A 24,927-nucleotide genomic window follows, 5' to 3' on the forward strand; every position below is an offset into this window, starting at 1 on the left:
TCAACAGAGTTGCTTCGATTTTCCTTACCCAGACATAAGATAGCATCGCGCAAGAAAACTGAATAAAGTATCCCGTAAGAGTGATATACGTGACTCCTATAGAGAGTTTGCGCGTTTACGTATCCTAATGCTTTAAAGGAGAAGAGGGAGGGGAAGTATAAAAGCCTTTCTCGTTCAAAAAACTCGCGTACCCTTCGTACACAACCAATACAGCGAAATAAAATAAAAGAGCGAAGAGAAGAATGGAAAAAAATCAAAATAATGACTACAAGAGGCAAAAAGTCATAAACACAGGGAAAAGTATTTGCATTGGAAGGATGGCGCGAGCATCGCTTTTCGCAAGCGCGCAAGAATGCCAGGGGAGAGAGAGCGTAGTGGTCAGCCCCACCACTACGCAGCAGCAGCACTGCTCTATCGCGAAACGAAGGAAGCAGCAGCACACCCCAAGCAAGACGATAGCGAGGGCGCGTATGAACTGGTGAACCCGAGGAAGCGTAACCCCCGGGCCTGGCCGGTCGAGCTCTCTCTCTCTCTCTCTCGGGGGTCTCGCGTCGTCGCTCGGTCTCGACAGTCGTGAGCCGTTTCGCGTGCCGAGTTGAGGCGGCGATGCACGTCAATCGCGCGACTGCCACTGCAGCAGGGATCGCTCCGGCTCGAAACTCCGTTGGTGCGCGTCTCTATCCTCTGCTTCTTTACCGAGGTCCCAATCCACCCCCAGCTCAACCGTCGTCAACGCGATCGGCACAACGGCATCCTCCGCCAATTTTACACCCCGCATCCTCCCCCCTCGACCGTTTACTCCTCGCGTCTGATCTGGAACGTCCGCGACTACTGGAGGAACAACAGCCTCGATCTCGGTACCATTCTCCCTTTGGAAAAATCAGCAGCAGCGCTAGTGACGCATCGCTGTCCTCTCACCACCGACACTACCTCTCTCTGCGCTATAAGGATAACAGCATCGTCGCGACGACGGCATGTCACCGCCTGAACCACACTCTGACGAGATGAGCAATGTAAGTCTTGTTCCTCGTGTAATTCATCGAGCTCCCTTGCACGTTCGATGATCTTTTCGTTTTTTGATAAACACACGCGTGTAATCTTTGTATGTGGATAGTGAAAGTAATTTGAAAGGTGTTTTTTTTGTTGGGAAATAAATTGATGAGATTGTTCTTTTCTTTCTCCCCCCCCCCTCTCTCTCTCTCTCTCTCTCTCTCTTTCGAGGTATTTCTCTATGGCCACGAATCGCACGAACCAAAGTCAAGTGTGTCAGCTTTTTTCAATGCTTCCGCCATCTTTCTCCTTGCCTGTACGTGCTCGCACAATGTCTTCGTGTATATATATATGTGTGTGTATAATAGACACGGACGTGTTTTCGTCGTATAGAGCACGGTGGTATACATTCTCTCTCTCTCTCTCTCTCTGTCTCTGTCTCTCCTTTGTCGTCGGTTGCCCTCCCGTGTGCCTGCTCGTACATTTCCCTATTATCAAGGAGCTAATCCGGGTAGACCGCGATCGATCTATTGCGCATGAACGACCTTAATACCGATGTGTGTGACACACGTGAAAAGCCTGATTTCAAGAATCAGACTGAATTTTTGTCCTCTTCCTCTCTGTCCGTGGTCTCGATAGTCGGTGTCATGAGGCCAGACCCCGCATCATTATTGCATAATCGATCGACACGGTAAAAGCACGCAATGTCACAGAGGACAATTACTCTTTCTTTTGTACAATATACATACTCATTGAGAATAATGTTAATTAAAAAATTCAGCAAGGTAGACACACGAAGAGGGAAATTTTCAGTCGATTCCCGAAACAATTGCATAAGGGTTTTTCTTTTGAGCCGCTGACCGTTGCTCGACCTCGTGCCTCGTGGCGAAGAATCGATCTTTCGTGATGATGGTGGTGGTGGTGATGGTAGTAGTGGTGGTGGTGAGGTGACTCGGTGCGTGAACCGAGCTCCGCACTACACACGTGATTAAAGAAAGGGGGAAAAGGCGTGTATGGAATAGAGCGCACAAAGTGGCTCTATATATATATATATATATATACTTTCTAGATTTATTTCTTGCGGATTATGCTGATATCTGTCCTTTTCCTACCAATACACGTAGAATGTGGAGTACGTGTGCCGAGAGAGAAGGAGTAGAAACGACGCTAGAGTATGTGCGATTTCGTGAATATTCAACAATGCGACGACTATTACCACGCAATGCAGTGGTAACGCCGGCCAGAGTCACGTTAGCCTCACCGATAATATATTATTGCAAAATATTTAAGAACAGGAGCGATAAGCTGCCAATTGATTCTCACACGCGAGTGTAAGAGCGGGATATAAGTAAATACATGCAATTGTGTATGGGCAAGTAGAGAAAGCAGATGATTATTGCTCCTTCTACCGAGAATCGTATATTATATAACGATGATCGCGTTAACGCGACCAAACGATATATTTTTGCAAAATATTTCAGAATAGCAACTGTAGCGACTATTATATTTCTTTTGTACACGCGAGTTTACAAGCGGAATATACATAAGCGAATGGAATTGTGAGCAAGTAGACAAAGCAGACGATTACTACTTACAGCGAAAATTATATATATATATATATATACATATATGGATGATCGGGTTAGTCTGACCAAGAATATATTTCTGCAAAATATTCAAGAATATAGAAGCGATAAGCTACCGATTGATTCTTACACGCGAGTTTACAAGCGAAATATATGTAAATACATGGAATTGTGGGAAAGTGGAAAAAGCAGGTGATAACTTCTTGTACTGAAAATTGTATATAATATATATATATATAAGGATGATCGCGTTATAGTCCGACCAACCATATATTTGAGCAAAATATTTAAGAACAGGAGCAACGAGCAAGTACTATATTTTCTTTGCACACGCGAGTTTAGAAGCGAAATGTATACACACGTAAATGCATGGAATTGTGGGCATGTATAGAAAAAGCAGTCGATTACTCCTTACGCTGTAAATTGTACGTAACGACGATGAAAGGACGAGAAGAAATTATCTACGAACGATGATCGCGTTAGCTCGACGGATAATGTATTATTGCAAAATATTTTAGAAGAGGAGGGATAAAAAATTAAGCGATTCTCGCACACGCGAGTGTGGAAATTGAATAAACGTAATGCACGGAATTGCGGGCGAGTAGAAAAAGCAGTCGATTACTCCTTACACTGTAAATTATAACGATGTGATGAAAAGACGAGAAGAAAGAATCTAGGAACGATAATCGCGTCAGTCTGACCATTAATATATTATTGCAAAATATTTTCAAAGAGGAGAGATAAGAAATTAAGCGATTTTCGCACACGCGAGTGTGGAAATTAAATAAACGCAATACACAGAACTGCGGGCTAGTAGAAAAAGCAGTCGATTACTCCTTACACCGAAAATGATATATATATATATATATATATATAGCGATGATGAAGAGACGAGAAGAGAGAATTTCCACGATTAGGAAAATCCTCATTGAGATGAAAATGAAAAAAGTTGAAGAATGGTATATAGGATCGATAATCGTCGAAGCATAGATTCTGTCGAATTTACTTGGCACAATGGTTTGCTAGCTGAATAAAGTATGAGAACTATAGACTAGACAAGGGAGCATGGCTTATCGATGTTCGATATAGCTAGCATCGCAGCCTTGCGCATGCTTGAAAAATTAATATTGCTATTTTTGCTTTTCTCCTCAACCGACGACCAATGTATACATTGGCAAACTTTCTTTTTAGTTTTGCAAATTAATATCTCGACATTAGACCTCGGTACTATTACGGAGTACACTTGCATATGTATACATATGTATATAGAATGAGAGAAGAGAGCTGTGCACGCACAAGAGTGCTCTCCTCTTTTCTTATACATAACTATATATATGTACGTGCACATACCGAGAAAGTTGATCCCTTAAAATTTCACACAAACGTACAAACCCTATCGCAATTTATTAAAGCACCAAGAGAAACAGCAGCAGTAGCAAGAGTATCGATCGATATTTCTTATGAATTATCTAGATAGGCGAGTGCCACTTTTCTAGAAAGCTGATGTCGACGCTAGCGATCGATCTATTTGCACGATTATTTTTTTATATCAACCACGAGGGATTGGGAAAATTTTGCCGACAAAGGATTTTGCCTGGTAATTTCCGCTATTACCCGTTCTAGCGGTAAAACTAGGCATCCCAGTATAGGCTTCCTAAAGCTATTATGATATTGGTGCGCGTGTATATGAGGCCAGTGGCATGCGAGTTTCGTAACTTCCAGTATCTTCTCGTGCTTTCCGCTCTATTTTTTGTTTATCCTGGCACAAAAATTACAACGCGAGACCTATATATTCTACTAGAACATATATATATATATATATATATATTGAAAAAAGATTGTATACAAGTGTAAACACATCTAAGCGCAGGTTTAACGAATCGGGGGAGTAAGGAATGGCCAGCAGCACGGAGGATTACGGCTCGGAGTTAAAGGAGTTGCAGTGGGGTGGAGGGGCAAGCGGATCTCACTTTTTGCGCGGTGGAGGTGGAAGCGGAGGTGGAGGGGGCGGAAGTCACTATTTGCGAAGCGGCGGCGGGGCTTCTTACGAGGCGGAGGATTTGGAGGCGATCGGTGGGGGCAGCAGCAGCAGGCACCATGGCCTTGGACAACATCACCAGCATCACCAGCAACAGCAGCACAGGGGTTACTATAGCCCGCCTGGTACCAGTTACACCATCGTCGAGAGACCCCCGAGTGCTCCGCATCACCATTCCTCCCATGCCACCCCCTACCGAAGCCACCGAAGCCACGGTACCACTGGATCCGGTGCCATCTCGCCCGAACAAGTCCTCAGGTATTATATGTCCCGATAAACTCCTATCTCTCTCTCTCTCTCTCTCTATATATATATATATATATATATATATATTGGACCTTTTGGAACCTTGCTCCTCTTCTTCGATCAATATCGAAAAAACTAGTTTACTCGAGAGACACATAAATATAAAACTAGAAAACTGTGTATTTGTCGCACAGGACCTTTTGGAATTTCCTTCTTCTTCGATCAATATCGAAGAAAAGCAGAGTTTATTAAAAAAAATCTGCACTTTTTATAAAGTTTCCCACATAGACGAATGAAATTATTCAAACGTATATAGTTCAAGGTCGTTAAGGACAGGAAGAAATTAAGGAACCGAATTGATGCAACGAGTGTGATTTCAGGCTCTTCGGCAGCAACGTGTCCGACAGGCGTCACAACGATCGCAGAACACCGGCGTCGAGTCCGGCGAGCGTCGCGGCGGGTCGTAGCACGTCCTCTTCGACCTCGCAGCAACAAAGCGGCAACTCCTTGCAGAATCCACCAATTTCACCGAGCTCGCAACCGCTGAGCTTGCAGGAGCTCACCGTGAGGACAATCACCATGACGAGAGACCCACTCGACTCTCATCATGGCTTCGGGATTTGCGTGAAAGGTGGCAAGGACGCTGCTGAGATGAGGAGCAACTTCAGACTACCTCCGTCACCTTACTTCGTGCCTCGCGAAAGAGGTAATTCTGCGAATGTCCAATTCCAATTTATTCACCAGAATTCACGCTTCGACGAACTCGCAAAAATAATATACTGCACTTGTACAGTGTTAAATGTTTTTCGTGCAATTTTGTGAAACGTGTTTAGCCTTGAAGCGTGAATCTTAAGGCGGGTCCTGTGCAGACACGCAACGGAACAGCTTAGCGTAACTTTATCGCTCCAATCGAGTCTAGACTGCACTCTGTAACACTACGACGATAAAAAGGCCGGTTGATACGCGAATCCGAGTACAATACGGTTACGTTGAGACTACGATCTGTTGCTTATGGCACGCTCGCTTTAAGAGATACGAAACTTTTCTATATAGTTTATTATATATATATATATATATGTATATTTCTTCTTTTGTGTTTGACTGTACCAGAAGCGCAGCCAGGTAAAACTCATTGCAATAACGCTTGATAAATTTTTAATTAAAAGTTAAAACTAAGACGTGGAAGATTAAATGGATTTTTGTCTATATACAGGAGTGGGTGTCTATATCTCGAGAGTGGAGGAAGGTTCGGTGGCCGAACGTGCAGGACTCAGGCCAGGAGACACTATTCTCGAAGTGAACGGTACGCCCTTTCGCGCGATGACTCACGAGGAAGCCCTCAAGGTAGTTGTTTGAAACTTTTCTTTCGCGTATGTGTATACACACACGGGTTCTTTGTTAAAATACTGGGATAGAGTAACCACGGAGGAATTTGCATATATATAAAACATTGAATTTACCGAGACGCGCAGATTGACTTTGACTTCGTCTCGATTCTTCAGCATCGATCGGTACAGCTATATATAGTTTGAAAGCAGCTGGGAGATTAAATTGCTGTGTAAGATGTCGTAAATGGGATGTTTGCTGAAATTGCTGACGACGCAGGGGTGGATCGAGTCGTGCGGACAGAGTCTCGTTTGCTTAATTTATTCCAAGAAGAAGAAGATTGGCTGGCAGTTGATCCAAGCTGCAATTCCTTCGTGTTTAGATGTTAAATCGTACCGAATATTGAGAATTACGAATTTCTGGCCACGCGAGAGCGGATCGGGTCGTGCGGAGAGGGTCTCATTTATTTAAATTATTCTAAGAAGAAGATTACTCGTGACAGAAGAGGAACCAAGCTAAGATTTCTCTGTGTTCAAACGTTAAAATCGTACCGAATATCGAACACGACTCGTTTCGTTGTCGCTTATAAGAATGTATCGAATCTCGTTTGGTACTTTATTCCAAGAAACGCGGAACAAGATTGATTGGCATGTAGATGTAAGCAAACGATGTGTTGGTGTTTAGATGCTAAAATCGTGCCGAACGTTGAGCATGACGGTACGGGGTCCAGCGTTAGATCCGCGGTGCAGGGGCGGTCATCCGGTGTGGTCGACGTCGGGACGCCAGCAGTCCTGTAGCTGGATGGACCGGCAAGGACGGCCGGCGTCCCCGCCGCCGATTTATCCGTCTCGCGATTCGCGCTACTGCCCCCGCACTCGGAAAGTCGAGCTCTCTATCCAACCTGGACAATCCCTGGGCCTCATGATAAGGGGCGGCCTCGAATATGGTCTCGGCATCTATGTAACCGGTGTCGACAAGGACAGCGTTGCTGACCGAGCTGGCCTCCTGGTGAGCGTCCCTCTCTCTCTCTCTCTCTCTCTCTAACAAAATAACTCTCGAGAAAAGACTCTAAAAAATTCTATATATATACGCGACTGATTAAACAGGTTGGCGACCAAATCCTAGAGGTCAATGGCCAGAGCTTCGAAGAGTCCACGCACGACGAGGCTGTTCAAATCCTGAAAACCAACAAAAGAATGAGTTTGTTGATTCGGGACGTTGGCAAAGTACCACATTCCTGCACCACCAGTACACCCATGGTGCTACCTTCCTCCAAGTACCAGGACCACGATCCTATGTTTCTGGACAGGCCCCCTAGTCCCGCGTAATTATTACACGACAAAAATACACAATATTTTTCATTTCTGCACCTTCTACAGAATTTAAGCTATACACTGTATAAATTAGCGTTGATCCCAAGAGTCCCTGCCGAAATGTACAGGTCGTACGAGTGGAGGCACCGCAGCAGCTCGCACACAGTCTCAGCAGCCACAGCATCGATGGTCGACGAGAAGGCCAGGGTGGTTTTGGCCAGGAGCGAAAGAGCAGCGCTTTCCCAATTGCTGGCTGATTACAGGACGCACAGGATAACGATAGAGGATCTGGTCGTCAGTCTCTCCGATCTGCTCAACACTCACGAAAAGCTCACTATGCTCACCGAGCTTAGGGAACTGGTCGATGCCAAGGATCGAGCTATTTTCGACGATTTGGTTTATAACAGGCCTCGACTCTCTTCAGCAAGGGTAAACCTCTTCCCCCTTTCGATTTTAGCTGCACGTGTATAATTATGCATCTTATTTTTTCTGCGCAGAGAAAAGACGATCGAAACGCTCATTCGGATCTCATAGTGACACCATCCATTCACGATCATCCGGTAAGATATTCTTCTTGTTCTTGATCCACTGGAAAAACCCATTATCTATATCGATAAGCGTATTCTATATACACGTGTGCACCGATATACACAAACAATCTTTTTTCTCCTTCTCTTTCTTTTCCTTTTCTTACTTAATTATATATTTATATATGTATATATATATGCATATACTTATCTCTATCGTTCTTTTTTTTTCATTCACGTAGAAGGTCTCTATATATAGGTATTATAGTACCATCTTTTCTCTCTCTCACTCTCTCTCTCTCTCTCTCTCTCTCTCTCTCTCTCTCTCTCTCTCTCTCTCTCTCTACAGCTCTTGTCTCTTTTTCACACATTATCTCCTTATTTCATTTTCCAACAAGGCATACCAAGACTAAAGATCGAACGAACTTAGCGATTGCTAAAAAGTTTAGAAACACTGGAGAGGTGCGAGGTGTACGTATACCGTTTACATAAAGATGGACGATGAGCTTGATAGCTGCGGTTTGTCAAAAATTTCGAAAACTACAATTATATATATATACATATGCAGGAACTACGTATCAGACAGTTTTCTATACATAGAAGATAAGATAATTAGAAAATAACATTTTACAGAGTTTCGAACGAGTTTTATATTAAATGGATATGCGACTACGATATCGTATAAAAATTATAATTCACCTTCTCTGTTCAAAGTCCTTCTCGCTCACGAATGCAACCTTTCTATTATCACAATCGCTCATTTTCATCTCTTATCTATTATATAAATTCAGTGAAAAGCTTGAAGCTTCATCTAGATTACATGATTCATTCGATTCGTTATGCCTCTAGGATATAGCACAGGAGACGTACTACTTGTAAAACAATTGCAAGTGAAAAAAAGCATAGCTTTAATGTTTAATTGTTCTATTTTAGCTTGGTATACTATAATAAGCGCATGAAACTGGGCCAAATGCACCTTGCAATCTTTAATAAGCATGGATGATATACTTTATAGAGACGACTCGTGGAAAATACGAGTCGACAAAAACACTATACTAAACCGGTCCGAGTTTTGCCAAGTTTTTCCACGCGAGACAGTTGGACAAAGCTTATCAAAACCGACGACTGCTCGCTGTGCTCGGTTTCGCTATCATCGCCATTACTGCTGCAAAATCATGCAACAAAAAAATCAAAAAATTTCTTGCTTTCGTCATCCAGTCATTATTTCTCAGAGTACAATTTAACAGTTTGCTTCAGCCATACAATTACTGCTGTAATCTTTAAACGTCCCACGATACTCGAGTGTGTCCTTATATATACATATATATATATATATATATATATATATATATATATATATCACTATAGGAGTATCGGAGAAACGGAGGAGACTGTTTAAAGGGATGTCAAGGATAAGTTTGTCTCATTTTCCATAATAACAATAAGAATAAGAATCGAGGAAGAAATCAAGTATAGACACGAGGCTGGCTGCGCGTTTGGCGAAGCCGGGCATCAGTGACAAAACGAAAGGATAAAAAAATTGTGCACCCTTTGGGGGTGGATATGGCATGGTATGACAGGATCTCTCATCATTTCTCGCAGAGGGGTATCATGTCCTGCAGCGGTGCTGGCCGGCCGGGACAGCTCATGGACGTCGACGGGGATCCCCTAGGAGCGACGGGAGCTCTCTTGCCGAGGGACGCGCTACAGGAATATAGATCGCCGAGCGAGGACAGCGGACTCGGTCCCGACATGCCCAGAAACAGGTCCAAACACCAGCAAACCATCAGACACGCATTTATCTCTATCTATATGTGTATATATACATATATTTATGTGGAGGGGGGATAACGCGAGGACGGTGCAGAGAGCCCCGAGCACAAAAGTTACAAAGATTTTCGCACACTCTCTTCTTCTTCCCTTCGCCATCCATTTATCCTGAGAAATTATTGATTTTCAAGGCGGCCCTTGAAATTCGCTCTCCGCTAGGCAGTAAAGCGTACGTGCAATAATTGATCGTATCCCTGGTAACGATACGTAACAAAAGTGAGATTTTTCTTCGAGAGAATTTGCTCGTGAAATTTGTTGACGATGATCGAGAGATTTTTCCTCGCGATAATTGGATTCTGGTTTGCTTATGTATATATATATATATATATATATATATGATACACTCAATCCTCTCGGAATATTTTTAAAATTCGTCGTCGTTTCTCGAGCAACGTTAGAGAATTTTCGAGCGACGCGGCGTTAAAGCTGACGCGTAAGTCCGATCGATCGTTGTGTGTTCGGGCAGTTTCCCTTTTACTCGCGTGTTCTCCGGGGGTGTAATGGGGGTGTAAGGAGGAGGAGGGTGGAACGAAAATAGGTTTGGCAAGCGTTCTCCTCGACGCGTTCTAAACGGCCCAGAGAGAGAGAGAGAGAGAGAGAGAGAGAGAGAGAGAGAGGCTCACATCGGGGCTCTGCGACAGACAGTTTTCATCGATCTTTCCCATCTTTCGACATTAAATATTTCTTATTCCCATTCCGGTCACGAGATCGCCGCTGATGGCCCCGGGATAGCTCGCGAGGAATAGCGCTAGACGCGGATAAAGAGGCCGTTAAACCTTTTATTCAAAAGCTTCAGCCTTGCACGCGTCGATCAATTATTTTCCTTTCGGGACTCGCGTTCCTTCTAATTCGCTTACCAACCACTCGATATTTACCGAGAATATTGCCAGAGATTTTACGTTCTTCCTTTATTCTCCTCTCCTTGCTATATATATATATAGCACATTTTTTAAAAATAATTATTGTAATATCTAAAGAAACATTAAATGATGCTTTGTAATATAAATAGAGAAATAAAATCGCGAGAAATAGGCCGTAATAAATCTTTTACTCAAAAGCTTCAGCCTTGCACGCGTCGATCAATTATTTTCCTTTCGAGACACGCGCTCTTTCCAATTCGCTCACGAACCACTTGATTTTAACCAAGAATATTGCCAGGGAATCGACGCTTTTTCTTTATTCTTCTCCCCTCTACTATACACACATATATATATATATATATATATATGTAGCATTTTGTAAAATATTCACCGAAACGTCAAGAGAGGGATTAAATAGTTCGTTGTATAAAATAAATAAATAAATAAAGGCTCGAGGAGATCGGGAAGAAGGTCGAGCGTGAGAAAACTCGAGCCAGCTCTCGAGTTGTTTGATATCGGGATTTTGCCAATTCCAGACAGAGCTGCAGACGAGCGCACCAGCAGTATCAAATGACAACCCCCGACCTCGCACTCTCCAACGATCACGAGTTCGACAATCAGGTACACCGTATCCCATTTTCTGCCACTCTCCGTTATAACACTATTCTTTTCGCACTGACTCTCGATATATATATATATATATATACCAATTTTTTCTCTCTATCTATCTATCTATAACTATCTCTCTCCCACTTCATACATGCCATACTATATCCATATCTCGTTCCCATTCATCACGAATCTTCGTCCTTTCGTGGAAATTTGATCCCGAGACGCTCGTCCCGTGTGTCTCGAGATAAGTGCGTTTGATCATTGAGAAAAATGGGTACACGCGATAAAAATTGCTGATAGAAAGTGCATTCTTTGGAAAAGAAAGAGAAAACTCATGTTTGTGTGTAAAAGGTAAAGCAAGATTGATGAAATTCATGAGATGAGAATACGTTTTGCGCTAGGATTACGAGGACGAGATGGAAAATGCTCGGGACAGGAGACACAGCTCGCCAGGTGGACCACGTACCGGAAATCCTAGAGACTACGGCCATCATCATTTGCATTCGGACAATCTGGTGAGTTGCAAATCTCGATATTCATATGAGGATAGGCTTGAAACGTTGATTTCAACGTTCGAGAGATCATAATGCTATCGCGGTAAATCTATCGAGACAATTAGGAACCAACTTGCAATGTTATCCTAAAACCGTTCGATATATATATATATATATATATATATATATATGTGTAGAAAAAATGAAAAAGATGACGGTGATTTGAAAAATCTCAATTTTATCAGAGTCTTGTTCGTTCTCGTAGGTCGGTTCCTTCTTGCTCGATTACTACAAAGCAGATTTATGAACGAAACACTCGAACAGCCATATAAATTCAAGTTTTTCCAAAATAATTATACCATAAATATTCTCATTTATTATAATGATCGATATACTTGTTATATAATAGATATAAAGGTGAATATAACATAATGTGATAAAAAACAACGTAAGAATTAATAGATTCGGTATTCAGTGTGCCAGTACGGTAGAATTATTCGATGGGAACAGTTAAGTTCTAGCTTAATATTAAAATATAATAACCATTGCGATAGAAATATTTACAAAGTATTCATTTTTCATGGAATAAATTTGGACGAATGAACGATAATGTGAAAAATGAGGACGAAACGTTGATTGGAAAGAAGCTTTCGCATCAGAGTTTTGCTAATAAATACAAGAGCGACTTTTTCAGCCACGCTTACATACGTATTAGTTTAACATACAATATTACAATTATGTAGACGTAAAATCACGAAGCGTAGTCCTATTTGCGAGATTGCATTTGTTTGTAATTTAATTTCACGAGACGAAAAGAGCTTATCTCGCTACGCTGTTAAGGTGTTTTGTAATAAAAAAAAAAAATATTCGCAGTGCAATTTTATCAAATATATTCCTCAAAGAAACGTCAAGAGATATAGCTCTATAGATTTTTGTATAAATTAAATTTTGATGCGAAGCTTCGTCTCGATGCATTTTAGTCGCGAAAAAGATAGAGAAAGAGGGTAGAATATTTGTGCGCACCAATCTCTTACAGGGTAGCACCAATTTTTCTATATTATAAACATGAAATACATGTGTGCATTCTCTCTCTCTCTTTCTCTCCCTCTCCAGTTGAGCACAACACGTCCAAGGAATAGTTTATTTAAAAATGGCATATCAAACAGGGGGGGGGGGGGTGGCGAATGAGTGAATTAATAATTTGCGTGGGCCCCAGCTCGCTCTCTCAGCCGATATTTTGCCCAAGTCAGAGTTTTTCCTGGAGCGCTTGGCGTATCTCCTCGGTGACCTTAGCGACGTCCTGGATCTGCCTCGAGTGGACATCCGGTCGTACGTGAGGCACTGCGGAGTTTGATCGCCTCACCGAATTTCCACTACCGAATTTCGGTCGTGGTATTCTCACGCGTTGCACGTCGCTAAACCAGGATTCCATTCTGTCTTATGCCTCTGGCGGCTCTTGAAACAACTGAAAACCACAGAGATTCTATAGGTCAATGGAAGAAGACGAAGATGAAGAGGAGGAAGAGAAGGAGGAAAAATGTTATTGCGATTCGACAGAAACGAGGAACTAGCTACATTTTAATCGTGGCGAGTTTGATCCAAGGAACGAATTCTGTAGGTCAATACGAGACGTAGAAGAAGAAGAAGAAGAAGAAGAAAAGGAAGATGAAGAGAAAAATGTTATCGCGATTCGATAGGTACGAGGAGCTAGCTACTTATTGATCGTGGCGAGTTTGATGCAAGGAACGAATTCTGTAGGTCGATGCAAGATGAAGAGAAAAATTTTATCGCGATTCGACAGGGACTATAGGAGCTAGCTACTTATTAATCTTGGCAAGTTTGATCCAAGAAACGGCTCCTGTAAGTCTACGTAAGACGGAGAAGAAGATGAAGAGAAAAATGTTATCGCGATTCGACAGAGACGACGAAGAGCTAGCTACAAATTAATCTCGGCAAGTTTGATCCAAGGATCGAGTCTCGCGAAGCGTGTTTTGGTGCAGGATTCGTGTCAAGTAGGTCGCGCGAAGGAAGAACGGTTATAAGAGTGGATATATATGTCACTGGGACAGTGGACCGAGCGTGTGCATGGATGCCATATTGTGTCCGACGCGTATATACACACAAGAGTAAACACACATACATACATCTATATATATATATATATAAAAGGGTTAACCGGAGAAAAACTCGTGCGATAAAAAGCAGGGAGTATTTTACGTGCAGAGCTGCGGAGCGAGAGCGCAGTTGGTGAATCGAGGCGATCGGATCGAGTTGCACCGAGTCGGATCCTCGGTCAGTCAGTGAGTGCAGGTTATACGGCTTTAGCGGGCCAACCGGGCAAGACCAAACTCAGTGGGGAATCGAGTCGAGCGCGCGCCGAGACGAGCCGAGTTGAACCGAGTCAAAGCTTTAAACGTCAAGTTCGTAGAAGCGGAATAACTCGATCTGGCCCCGTTTTATGATCCTGTTTACGTCCACTCCTCACCCTTCCCCGAGCTTCGGTATTAAATAGTGAAAGAAGGGACCGAGAGGAAGGCCCGGACACTTGGAATATAAAATTGCACCGACAGAGCCACGTTCGAGTCAACCTGCTGCTTGTATTATCTTTCTTTTCTTTCTTTTACGCACAGAAGCACGATTAGCCGAATTTGTTCAACGGTTCGTCTCTTGGCCTTCAGCGGTGAAAGAAGCGTTTCAAACCGGTTAAAAATATGGATTCTCGGTAATTTGGTCACAGTCCCCTGGTGTACCGTATAGGTCATTGGTATGTACAGTTAAGTCTGGCGCGCAATGCGCGTGTGATACCGCTGACGAAATTAAACGTCAAAGGGGAGTCCCTGCAGTACTCGATGTATCCGTGTCACTGGTTTATTGTTTTTTCTCTCTGATAATTAGTTTTGTCGGGATTATCGTGGGTTTGGAGAGAAAGGACAAATTACTCGTCTTCTTTCTTTGAACGAAAATGTTTTCTTCGGAAGGAGGACACTCGATGTCTCTTTATTGGGATTGAATGTTCTTTGAATCTTTTATTCCGCAGTGTAACACGATCGAGCGTAGTGTAATTCCTCGGAGTTTGAAAAATAATACACGCGTGTAGAGAAAAAAGAAAGCCGTGGTATAACTGCGTAAACGACGCCGTCGATAAATGTAGCACACACTAAATTTTCTACAAAAGGAGTCATTGTTGTAAAAGGAAAGTAGAGCGAAAGATGCAATCTCTGAATAATAGAAAACAGTTGTCTCTTTTTTTCTTTTAAAAGCAAAATTATTTCGATCGAACAATTATATTTATTTGTTTGTTAGAGACTCGAGAATTCTTTCGCTGACAATATATATATATATATATATATGTATGTAATTGCGTTTACTTCCGACATGAACTTTCTGAACTATTTATGCAACGATTTCAAGGAAACCTTTACGTTGGCAATTCGCTCTACCGCGGAAAACTAATCGCAATCACCAGATTATTCAATAGATACTGTCACTTGGCAAATATCCGCCAGCATTGCGAAATGACCGCGCGGGAAAATAAATATATATATATATATATATCGAAATATGAAAACTTGAGAGAAAAACTCGAGGAAACGCGATAATTCACTGTCGCGCGTATCGCGTCGAGCGGACGAAGAATCGCGCAATAAAGTGCTCGCGATGAAGAAATTGGGCCGATACGCGATCCGCGTGCACTTATATTTACAGTTTTATAGATTAGCACCGGAGTGTTGCGCATCGGGAAAAAAAAAGCCGAGATTGATTGGTCAAAGCTATCGCGAATGCAGCTCCAAAGTGGAAAAAGGAAAAAATATTTAAATATATCTATATATACGTAATCCTGTAGCAAATTGCATAACAAAGTTTACGCACCACCGGTTAAATAGGGAAATTCTTTCGAAATAAAAATATAAATACGCTCACTTGTCAACTTACTAAATATATATAATAAATAAAATCCTACAAGTTCATGAGAGGGATAAGGAGGGTGTGAGAGAGAGAGAGAGAGAGAGAGAGAGAGAGAGAGGGTGGTATCAGCAGAGTATCCGTAGTTTCACTGCGAGTATACAAACAAACTTCACCCAACTGACCGACTGATGGCGAGCGACCGAAAGTCAAAATAACAAAGAGAACATCCTGAAGACGATGATGAAGAGGATGATGAGGAGGGATTTGCACGGAGCGTTGGTACCGATACGACTGATTCGATCGCTCACTCCACTCGAGTATCGAGTGTTTTGCACTGCTTGTACCGTCTATGGGACTTGACTGAGTTCCGAAGTCCGAGGCGAGAGTCGAGCTACCTGGTTGTGGTTGGTTGGTGGGCCAAGAGAGTCGAGCCGAGTCGAGTCGAGTCGAGTGGAGAGAAGCGAAGCCAGCTGAGGCTGAGCCGAGCCGAGCCAAGCCGAGCCGCCTGAGCCAGGTCTACTGAGCTGCTCCGAGGCGAGGATCGGGACTCTCTTCCCTCCACCGTCCGTCCACTCGATTCACGGCCCATGTTTACCTGAACGAGTGCGAGAGAGAGAGGGGGAATAAACCGGAGATCTCTTCTTCTCGTCGTCGAAGCTGCTGGAAGAGAGTGGAATAAGCCGGAACGCGCCACACAAGTATGGACAAAGAGAGAGAGAGAGAGAGAGAGAGAGGCAGGTAATCGGCAAGCAGCAGCGAAGAAGAAAAGCAAAGAAAAAGAATAGATTGTACAACGTTGCCAATGCTGTCTCGGAGCGAATGAGCGAGCGTTGTAACTGTAGGTGAGGAGTAGGCTATATAGGCAGTATTGGCTTGTGTATACATATATATATATATATATATATATATAGAGAGAGAGAGAGAGAGAGAGAGAGAGCGACTGGAATAGTGAAACATTGACTGACGAGTATGCGAACCTAGATTCACCACTGCTCTCCTTTTCTTTCGCGCGTTCTACTATAGTGTCTCGAGACACACGCGGGACTATATATATATGTATATGGGAGGAGGAGGCGGGGGCCTGCGATAACAGGACGCGCATCTGCGTCAACGCGGTCTGACCTTGGATCATCTTCCGACGCGCGACTGTGAAAGAGGGAGAGAGAGAGTTTGGTGGAGGGGAAGGGGGGGGGGGGGGTAATGTTTCGAAAGGATCAAGTAGAAAAATAAACAAAGATCTCGAGTTTGGGAGGCGAAGAAACGCAACGCGACACAAATCAGGCTGTTCGAGTGGCTTCTCGCGGTTCAGGTGGATACCAAAGAAATAAAGTAGCGACCATGTAGACTCTCGTCGGGAGAAATTTGGCGCGCGAGAAAAAATTGTAACTTTTTGCGAATATCGTTGAGAAAAATGTTGGCGAGTGAAAAGATGCGCAGTGGTAGAGAAATTTGCGCGGTACGGCATGATATTTGGTTATGCTGAATGTTTTTTGTCGTTGGTGTTCGGGATATAGGAAAGCGACAGATGTTGCGATGGTAGCGACGCCGAGATGATCGGTAATGATCGACGAGGAGGTGGAGGAGGTGGAGGAGGAGGAGGTGGTGGAGGAGGTGGAGGGGGAGGAAGAGGAGGAGGAGGAGGAGAGAGGGATCGCGATATGGAGGAGGATGAGGATGAAGGAAGGGATGAAAGAAGCTTGGAGAGTGGAGGTGGTGGAGGGTTCGGTGGTTGGAGGGCTCTCGGTGGGCTGACTCAACGTGTGAAATCCTGGTACTGGGGCGCCAGGCCCCTCGTAAGTTAATTCAATAAAGAATCCAAAATTTCCCAAGCACAATCTTTCTTAATTATCTCATCTGTATCTTATCACGAACAAACGAGCTAGGACGGACGGACGGAAAGGGGGTTTTTAGAGGCGGAAGAGGGATCGGAAGGGGGGGGGGATTTAATTATTTACGCGAGTATATAGCTAATGTATAGTCTTCTTATATTCCGTTTCTGTTTTGTTTCTCTCTCTCTCTCTCTCTCTCTTTCTATTTCTCTTTCTCTATCTTTCTCTCTTGTTCTATACTTATATATATATATATATATATATATATATATATATATTGGTATATAGTTTAGTACACACACGTAATACAACCGTAGCTAAATTGTATCCCGCGATAGAAATTTGATTATTTTGGGTCATTAACGTGCAATAAAATTGATTTACTCTCGCATTACTTTTGGTTTTATTACTTCCTACTTATTACGCGACTCGTGTACAGTAAATCATAGTTTTACTTATTAGATAAAGCTAGTTTTCTTTCGCGTCTGGCAATATCGAATATGACGGGGGAGAATTATAAACCCCTTTCGGCATGAACTCTTCCTAGTTAGATTATATATATATATATAATACTCTCACATCAAGATCAACATCCCTCTATACCCTTTAGAGTTAGAAACTTTAGTCGATTTAGCGTTAGGTGTGTACGTTTTATCTCATTAGATGTCTTGCACCATGCTGTTTTACGATTTGTCCTAAATATGTATATTTAAGCACGATTAATATGTTACATATATTATAGATGTCTTGGCATGCAAAATCACTTACATTCACATCGAAAACAGGAAAAAGTATTGGCTAAGCACTAATTCTATTATCACGTAGTTTAGCTTTTGACGGATCACGATAGTCCGATGAAAAGGAAACGTTCACTTTGATTTACCTCATCATGCTCTCTTACTTTGACGGATCAATCTCAGTTATATATATATACATATATATATACGCTTCCTCGATTCGTATCAATGAATATAGAGTAATATAAATGTACAAGTAGCTCTATCGTAACTCTTAATTTTACACTAGAGTATTTACTGCACCCCTGAGACTCACAGTCTTCCTAAAAAGTATAATTAGACAATTTTTATTTTTATACTCGAGTAATCTATAGTCAAAATATGTATAGCTTAGAAATCTATTAGATAATACTACGTAGAGGTATATAGAACGATAAAAAATAATGAAGGACAGTAATAAAAAGTATAACAATAGCTTTAATAACTAGAAAAGGGGTTTTTTAAAGGAATATCCTTCCAACTATTATTTAAATCTTTTTTTTTTCGAAATGCAGGGCCAAGACTCAGGCAAAAGTTGACAGGAAGTGAAATTCGTGCGATCTACGAAGAATAATGTCGTGGGAAGGGACTGTGTCACGTGGGAGAGTGTGCAATGCTCTTTCGTTTGCCTATATATATATATATATATATATATATACAGCATAGATATTTATATACAATACACTTTCGCTTTTATCAATTTTCTCCACCATAGGATCTATATATAGAGGATAACGCGTGTGAATTAATACATGGCAATTAACCGGTTTTCTCGAATTTCTAACACACACGTTTATATACCGAGCGTATTCGCACCAGTTTTCTCTCTCGACCATCTTTCGCCGTTTTCGATAAATCAAGATTTATTCGATATATTGGAGAAACCTGGATTATATATATATATATATATACGAAGCATTCCATCTTGCAGTACGACGTTGCACCTCTCTTGTAATACGAACTACACTTTGCGCTGCATCCGCTTAACTTATCGAGCGATAATATAGCAATGATCAGGTATATCGGTTGATCCAAGAACGAAGAATTGAAAGAAAGTGTGCGAAAACACCGCCACCACTCTCTCCGAGCACCACCAACACCCAATCGCTATCTGCAGCCTCTCAGCAAGCATGTGATTTTACTTTTAAACATATACGTACTCACTCTCTCTCTCTCTCTCTCTCTCTTTTTCTCTATCACTCACTCTCACTCTCTCTCTTTCTTCTTACGATCTGTCTCGATATACCTACACGTATTTCCATTAAAATTATTCTTGCGTGACAATCGGAGTTTCAATAATGTCTTTTTGCAAAAATATATATATATATATATATGTATATGCACATATATAGGTTCAATGTAACACTTTCCGATCGATAAAAATTGTTGCATAGAATATATGAAGATTGGAGATTCCAAATGTTCAAAGTGCCAATTTTTTCATAAATATATAGATACCACGTGTCAAGGTCAGTGGTTCTAAAAACGTTCTCCAAGTGCAAAATTCGTTTAAAAAATATAAATTTTTCATGTACATTTGCCAAGATGCAGTTTTGTTGCTTTTCTTAAAAAAATTGCCTACAAAAGTCGAATGAAACGTTCGGAATTTCCACTCTTAATAGTATTTTATTACGAAATCTATGCTACGACCGGAAAGGGTTAAAAAAAAAGTCCCATTGATTGTCTCGCGCAATTCTCATTATTCAATGTCTGATTAGTTTTACTCAACGTTTGTATAATATACTATATATATATATATATATATATACACACACACACACATATATAGAGTATATAATAGAAAGGAGCTTTTTTTACTCCAGCAACACTGCTCACGCCTGTATAACAAGTGCTATATATATACAATTCAAGCTATTGTACGTTGAAGTCATTGTCGTTCGTCGAAGCAAAATTCGCAGCGACAATTTCTAACGCGAAACGTACAAAAGTATATGCTACATACGCATACTGCATATTTCTAGTATATATATATATATATATACACACATATATGGTAGAGAGTACAAAGTTTGCATTGTTGCGATATGGACAAAACGCGTTTAACAATATATATATAGCAATGTTTTGATAAGAAAAAAAATTTAATCGCGACGCAGGAGGCCCAACTATTGGACGACGGATCCGGTGGCAGTGGTGGGGGTGGCAATGCCGGGGGTGGACCCGGGGGTGGTGGTAGCGGTACCAGCGGAAGTGGCAACCAGCAGAGAAGACAACAGAGCGCGCAGAAATCGTCGAGGAACGACATTTCCGATAGGCGAGAGGAGGACGGAGCCATCGTTGTACCGGATCATCAGGGAAACCTCAGAATCACCGTTAAAAAGACCAAATCCATTTTGGGCATCGCGATCGAGGGTGGCGCCAATACCAAACATCCACTGCCTAGGATCATCAATATACACGTAAGTGATACGACTCGACGACTGCTCAACCTGGCACACTTGGAGAAAAAAAGTTTTCCTTGCGAATCGGTTAAATATTTATTTCTCTCGTCAACGAATACCCCAGAATAAAAATTGCATGCACGATTGAACCAATAAATTGTTCGATTCTATGGAATGTTTGTTCGTGCGAGGGAATACAATTTGATTGATTTTTTTGTATATAATTTTCTCTGGACTGCAAAGTTATATATTATATAACAGTGATGGAGAAAAAAACTTTTTTGTGTATTTTTTATTATAGTTCCGTTATATATATACTAATGTTTGATGTACAGGGTATCCCACGAACGATGGGCATGCCAATAGCATCGGACAGGGGACAAAAATCTAAGTAAAAAAGTTGTAAAAACTTTTTTGCTAGCACTTTTGGTTAAAAAGTTATTTGTAGTTAAAGATTCTCGATTACAGTAGCTCCTTTCTTAAAGAGGAAGATTGTTTTGGTCGCAAATTATAAGGCCAGAAAGATTCTGTGAATTGAAATACTAACAAAAAACACAAAGCCAAACATCCACTTGAGTCTGTCAAGTGGTGTACTGTTTATGTTTTGATTGTTTTTATGGCGCTCAAACTCAAAACAGCCGATCGGCCTTCAACCACTTCAATAGGCTCAAGTGGATGTTTGGCTTTGTGTTTTTCTTAGTATTTTAATTCCCAGAATCTGAGTGTTTTGGCCTTACAACGCGATCAAAACAATTTACCTCTTAAAGAAGGGCTACTGTAATCGAGAATCTTTAATTGCAAATAACTTTTTAACCAAAAGTGCTAGCAAAAAAGTTTTTACAACTTTTTTACTTAGTTTTTCGTCCCCTATCCGATGCTATTGAAATGGCCATCGTTCATGAGACACCTTGTTGTATATAGCATATTAATAAAAATATTTTTAGGACAACGGAGCAGCGTACGAAGCTGGTGGCCTAGAGGTCGGTCAACTCATACTGGAAGTCGATGGCCATAAAGTTGAAGGTAAACAAAATTATGCAAGCCTAAGATATAAAAAAAAAACATTTAACCGAACGTGGAAATTATTTACAGGTCTGCATCACCAGGAGGTGGCGCGTTTGATAGCAGAGTCTTTCGCGCGGAGGGACCGGAACGAGATCGAGTTCCTGGTGGTGGAGGCGAAGAAGAGCAACCTGGAGCCAAAGCCTACGGCGTTGATATTCCTCGAGGCGTAGCACGAATCTCCCACCTCCGAGTCGGAAACACTTTAGCTCGGCTCGGCGGTGGGGGAATCGAAGGATCGATCAATTGGGACGTGGTGGACGCGCGCGAACGCTCAGGTGGATCTTCCTCCTGCTCGACGCAGCTTTTCGCAAAAAAATCAACCAACCTACGACTCTATCCTCCAGTTCGCTCGATCGCTACCGATTCAAATTACCTCTCGAGTTAAATCGTTGATCAAACGAGAAACCGGCTCCGATGGTGGGACTGGAAACGAGAAAAACAAGCATTTTCGATATTTTATCGCAACACTCCGACTCCTCTGGAAAAATCATCGCTTTCTCGTTGCAATGCTGAAGAGAGAGTTTAGTACTTAGTACAAAGAGGGAACGAGGAATTCAAAGAGAGAGAGAGAGAGAGAGAGAAAGAGAGAGATGTACTTGCAGCAGGTATACTGTGCCAAAACTGTCGAAAAAATCGCGTATTCTCTATACTACTGTGTATATATATATATATATATATGACAAGCATACATACCTAATATTGTATATAGTATGACGAAAATGGTACTATTACGTATACATATATATATATATAAGTGGGCGCACGCAGAAAACAAAAGTTAGCTGTTGATTAATGCGTAATGAAAACGAGTTACGAGAAAGATTTTTCTCTTTCTCGGGATGGTGCGTGTATTTACTCGTACTACTAGGAGAGCGAGAAACTTTGCCTCTGAATCTCTTCGGTTTTGTTAAAAGCGGTCCAGACCACGGTTCAATTTTCTCGATAATGAAAAAAAATATATATATATATAAACATATGTGCTTATTGCGAAACTTTGACGAAGGTATTTGCCGATCGATACCTGCATTATCATTACATAGACTTAATTACACTATGGGAATTGTTGAAGCTTCAAATGTATAGTATATTATACATATAATATATATATATATATATATATATATATATATATATATATCGCGTAAACGCGGTGCTCCGCTTAAACGACAGCACAAGTGGAATTGTAGAGGCTGGGCAATGTAAAAAAAAAAGGAAAACCAAATTGTTCTTACATCAACGTAGTTTCTTTCGTATATAAATTGAATAATAATTAGTCTGGTGCCATCACACTGTTCGACGAATGAAAAATCGCAGGCTGCGTACACGCTAGTATACATGTGTAGTGATAAAACTGCAAATTGTACCAACGCGAGGTTCCATTCGCTCGCGTACACGACCATCGAAGAAAAAAAAGACAAAAATGTAGAAAAACGTAGGTGATATTTTCAACAAGTATTACAGAGTTTTAAAGTTAATTAGAGATGTGTATATATATATATTGTATAGACACCTACTTAAATTATTAGCGATATAGGCTGATCGGTAATGTTTTAGAAGTCGTTAGAATTGTGTGACATAGTATGTTCGGTTAAGCCAAAAGAGAGAAAACTTGTAATCCTCCTTGCGTATACTATATATATATATATTTATATATATATATATACGTGGATATAACTAAGTTTTACCATTTATCGCGAGTACTATATATAGTTACAGTATATTGTATACACGGTGTAAATTTTCATGCACGTTCAACTGAACACACTGATTCGCATGATTCACGGCTTCTTTGTTGAGAAATACCGCGCAAGCTCGACGAATCAGACGAGTTCTGCGATTTTAATGGTTAGAGTGACAAAAGGAAAAGCAAAAAAGAGAAGAAACCTACAGACAATTAAAAATACCCAACAAATTTGGTATATATGTGCCAAAGCTTCTGTCTGCAAAGAAATCCGGACGAACGCCAATGAGAAAGATCGTTCGTTATAGGAGAGAGAGAGAGAGAGAGAGAGAGAGAGAGAGAAATATTATATAATAAAAAGTAATGAAACCTTTTTCATTCTTTACGCATATATACAATACGTTTACGCACTGATTATTTCATGCTAATTCTCTATCGTTTCGCAGCACGCACAAACAACCGCAAGTGCATTCTTTTGTCAGCCAATAAAATTTCAACCGAACAGGTCACGTGTATCATAAATTGCAATTAATTTAATCGAAGAAGCAACGTGTAGTAACGATCATTTTCCCTCGCGAGATAATATTTTAAGAGGACAAAGAATTATGAGACGGCAAAGGGGGAAAAAGTGAAAACGAAAAAAAATGAAAAAAAGGCAAAAAAAAAAAAGAAGAGGACAAGATATTTTTGTAACGTCGCTTTCGATATACCGCATACAAAGATCTCAGTTGACATATCCGACAATGCCTTAACCTTTCACTCGAGTGTTAAAGAACGTGTCGCGATTGGACAATTTATGTTGAAAACTTTGTCGTTATCGATATACTTTACACCAAAATCCACGTAAATATTTTTCATTATGGGAGGTTCACCTGCAAAATTATATTTTTCCAATTATACAGAGAGATCGGTCAATTAGCATCGAATCAGCGGAGATTCATTGTGGGAGGTGAAAAAAAGGGGGGGGGGGACGGTAAATCGTAGCCTCGTGGGTTCCTCGTTCGACGACAGCGATCGATAAGATTGGTCATTGATGCATGTATTCGAGATCCTTATCACCACATTGATTTACGTGATGAAAATCCTCCCTTAAACAGCCAATTCCTCTTATATTCTATTTTCCATCTAGAACCAGAGGCAACGCAAAGTACGCTTGTTCATTGTTGATTAAAATTGCGTAGCGGGTTAATTAAATACCCGACGAAGAATTTATGCAAATTCTGTGTGGAAAATTGTGGAACAAAGAACCAAAAATTTGCGTGGAGCACAATAGATGCTTGAAAACGAGGGTCGAGATAAACGACGGGTGGTATCACGACCTCTACGTCGAGCCAAGGAAATTGCTGAAGAGATTAACGCGTTGAACGACGTAGACACGCTACTCCGGAGAGCCGAGAAAGATTTCGTTGATACAATTATAAATAGAGACGCGTTGAAAGAGTAACT

The 24,927-nt window shown here is 41.3% G+C and overlaps 1 protein-coding gene across 3 annotated transcripts; it reads left to right on the forward strand.

The window, feature by feature from the left end:
- The first annotated feature begins 440 nt into the window (after window positions 1-440).
- On the forward strand, window positions 441-24,422 carry LOC136777065 (whirlin-like). Of its 3 annotated transcripts, XM_066733113.1 has the most exons (17): window positions 441-1,013; window positions 4,447-4,872; window positions 5,241-5,566; window positions 5,971-5,982; window positions 6,074-6,204; window positions 6,871-7,194; window positions 7,293-7,510; window positions 7,628-7,928; window positions 7,997-8,059; window positions 9,629-9,792; window positions 11,253-11,337; window positions 11,730-11,843; window positions 17,243-17,303; window positions 17,361-17,521; window positions 20,412-20,753; window positions 21,680-21,758; window positions 21,828-24,422. In XM_066733113.1, the coding sequence occupies exons 2-17, from the start codon at window positions 4,472-4,474 to the stop codon at window positions 21,968-21,970; spliced, it is 2,925 nt and encodes a 974-aa protein (XP_066589210.1). In that variant the 5' UTR covers window positions 441-1,013; window positions 4,447-4,471; the 3' UTR covers window positions 21,971-24,422. The 3 variants fall into 3 exon arrangements, with proteins under 3 accessions (XP_066589210.1, XP_066589211.1, XP_066589212.1); XM_066733114.1 differs by lacking the exons at window positions 17,243-17,303; window positions 17,361-17,521 and having other exon boundaries at window positions 20,451-20,753; XM_066733115.1 differs by lacking the exons at window positions 9,629-9,792; window positions 11,253-11,337; window positions 17,243-17,303; window positions 17,361-17,521 and having other exon boundaries at window positions 20,451-20,753.
- Window positions 24,423-24,927: the final 505 nt, after the last annotated feature.

This window comes from Prorops nasuta, unplaced genomic scaffold, assembly GCF_024137725.1.
Source record: "Prorops nasuta isolate Cenicafe-Biocafe unplaced genomic scaffold, Cenicafe_Pnas_1.2 PNAS00010, whole genome shotgun sequence".
NCBI classification, from domain to species: domain Eukaryota; kingdom Metazoa; phylum Arthropoda; class Insecta; order Hymenoptera; family Bethylidae; genus Prorops; species Prorops nasuta.